At 32.4% G+C, this 2,733-nt stretch overlaps 1 protein-coding gene across 1 annotated transcript; it reads left to right on the top strand.

The window, feature by feature from the left end:
• Window positions 1-401: 401 nt before the first annotated feature.
• Window positions 402-739, top strand: LOC113256444 (small ubiquitin-related modifier 2-like). Its single transcript, XM_044382298.2, is given in 1 exon segment — window positions 402-739. A coding segment is annotated over 1 exon segment (300 nt). The 3' UTR covers window positions 702-739.
• The last annotated feature ends 1,994 nt before the right edge of the window (window positions 740-2,733 follow it).

The following is a 2,733-nucleotide window of genomic DNA, read 5'->3' as shown; positions in this document are numbered from 1 at the left end:
AAATTGCATGACAAATAAGAAATGTGAATCATGGCCAAAAGAGAATATATGGAGAGAAGCAGACACAGAGATGACCCACATGTCAGAATTTTAAATAAAATATGTATAATAAAAAATCTAAAGGAGCAAGTAGAAAAAGTAGGCAATGTGAGTAAAGAGATGGGGGATTTTAGCAAAAACATAACTATATTAATCAAAAATCTACTGAAAATTCCAGAAAAGATGCAATACCATAAATGAAGGGCTCATTAGATGGATTTAACAGCAGACTGGAATCTGAAAAGAGTAAGTATCCTGGAAGATAGGTCGACAGAGCTCCTGGTGCTGCTTGTGCACACTGGTTCAAGTGAGGGCCTGGACCTCTTTGTGAAGCAGCAACTGAGAATAATGTGGCACATGTCATGGCAAATGAAGAGCCCAAGGAAGGAGTCAAGATTGGGAACAAGGATCATGTTAATGTGAAGGCGTTGGGTCTGGATGGTTCTGTGGTGCCATTTAAGATTAAGAGGCACATGGCACTTAGTAAACTAATGAGAGCCTATTGTGAACAATAGGCTTGTCAATGAGCTTTGTCAACGAGGCAAATCAGATGCCAAAGGGATGGGCAGGCAATCAATGAAACAGACATTCCTGCACAGTTGGAGATGGAGGATGAAGATACAATTAATGTGTTCCAGCAGCAAACAGAAGGTGTTTACTAAAAACGGAACCTGCTACTTTACTCCAGAACTCTGTTCCTCCAGACCAAAAGGACAACCTCAATTAGAAAACTGCGATCTGCTTCCACCTCATGCTGACTACTACAGTAGAGTTCTCTCAATTCTTTCATTTTCCCTTTCCCCAATCCTTTATTGCACATTAAGTAACTGGTGTATATAGACAAGCATATTGCATTTAACTAAATGGCCAATGATATGTTTTGGTCAGTACCAAATGGAGATGAGATAGGGAAAAATACTGATTTTATGAAAATATCCCCTTCTCCATTTGTGGCATTCAGCTCCTATCTTTATATCTCAGTAAGTTATTTTGCTCTCAAAACAAAACAAAAAAGAACAACATAAAAATCCTTGCATACTTTGATTGGAAAATTCCCATGCTTTCCATTTGTCACTATAAAACCAAGGACAATTTTATAACTTTTTGTACATAGCTATACCATGTAGGATGATCTGTCTTAAGTGGGAATAAATTAATCTAAAAGAAGATTCCTAGATATTTTTTCAAGTATCTCATTGTTTAAATAAAATTCTTGTTTAAAATGAACAAAACAAAACAGATCAAGAGAAGGCATCCAAACTAAAGCCAAAAAAAAAAAAAAAAAAAAAAAAAAAAAGAGAGAGAGAGAGAAAGAGAGAGAGAGAGAACTGTTTGAGATCTGTAGGACAATATCAAACCCACCATGAGTATAGAAAAAGAAGATACAGAATAGGGTAAAAAAAATATTTAAAGAAATATAGCAGAGAATGACTGAAATGGTTGAAAGATGTTAACACACATCTGATACTCAGTGGACCTCATGCAGAGTACTACAAAATAAAAAACGCCTAAACTCTTCATAGTTAAATTGCTGAAAACAAAATTTAATAATTTAAAAGCAGTCAGCAAAAAAACAGACACATTATCTTCAATGGTACAATGTGAATGATGGTTGATTTACCACTAAAAATAATTGGAGAATATATTATTGGAGAAAGCAATAATATAGGGTGCTAAAAACAAAAGTCAACCTAAGAATATTATATATAGATCTATCTCTTCTTTAAAAAAGAGGGCAAATAAAGTCATTTCAGAGAACAAAACTTCAGGGAATTAGCCTCCAGCAGCCCTGTACTATAAGACATGCTAAAAGTAGTTCTTCAGAAATGACGTTTTTCAGAAATGAAGAGAAATGATGCCAAATGAAACCCCAGATCTGCAGGAATGGATGAAACACATAACATAAAGTAAATATCTGGGAAAATATAAAAGATCTTTCAATTTATGTCTGTATTTATACCTATGTGTATTTTTAAAAGACTCCAGAGCATTTAAAAGAAAATAATAATAATATATCAAATATATTTAGGGATTTTTAGCATATGTAAAAGTAAAATGTAAGAAATGAAGTGCATGAAAGATAAGAAGGTGGCAAAAACCCCCACTAAACTGTTTGTAATATAGCATAATATCATTTGAAGATAGGCTATAATGACTCTAAGACTCATATTATAAAATCTGAACCTATACTCTCCAATAGGGTAATCAGTAGCTACATGTTGATACTTAAATTTAGGTAAAAATTAATTAAATTAAATAAAATTAAAAATTCAGTCCTTAAGTTACAGTAGACACATTTCAAGTGCTATGTAAGTACATATCTCTAGTGGCCATCATATTGGATTGAACAGATATAGAAAATTTCCAGTTATTTCAGACATCACTGCTCTAGATAAAGCATAAAAACACAACACAAAGATATAAATCTAAATACTAAATGTAGGAGTAGAAATGGAATACCAAAAAAAAAAAAAAAAAAAAAAAGAATGTGATTTACCACAAGGAAGGCAGGAAAAAAAACCCAGAGAAATGTTTTATAATGAGATTAATAAAACCAAATATGAAGACAGGGGATTAAAATAGAACTATATCAATAACTACATTAAATGTTAATAAACAAAACATTCCATGTAAAAGTCAGAGATAATAAGATTATATAAAAAAGACATAACTATAGATTTTATGTGTAAAGGC

Source organism: Ursus arctos, unplaced genomic scaffold, assembly GCF_023065955.2.
Source record: "Ursus arctos isolate Adak ecotype North America unplaced genomic scaffold, UrsArc2.0 scaffold_4, whole genome shotgun sequence".
NCBI classification, from domain to species: domain Eukaryota; kingdom Metazoa; phylum Chordata; class Mammalia; order Carnivora; family Ursidae; genus Ursus; species Ursus arctos.
The sequence above is the reverse complement of the archived record's forward strand: the minus strand, read 5'-3'. Positions and strand labels throughout refer to the sequence as shown.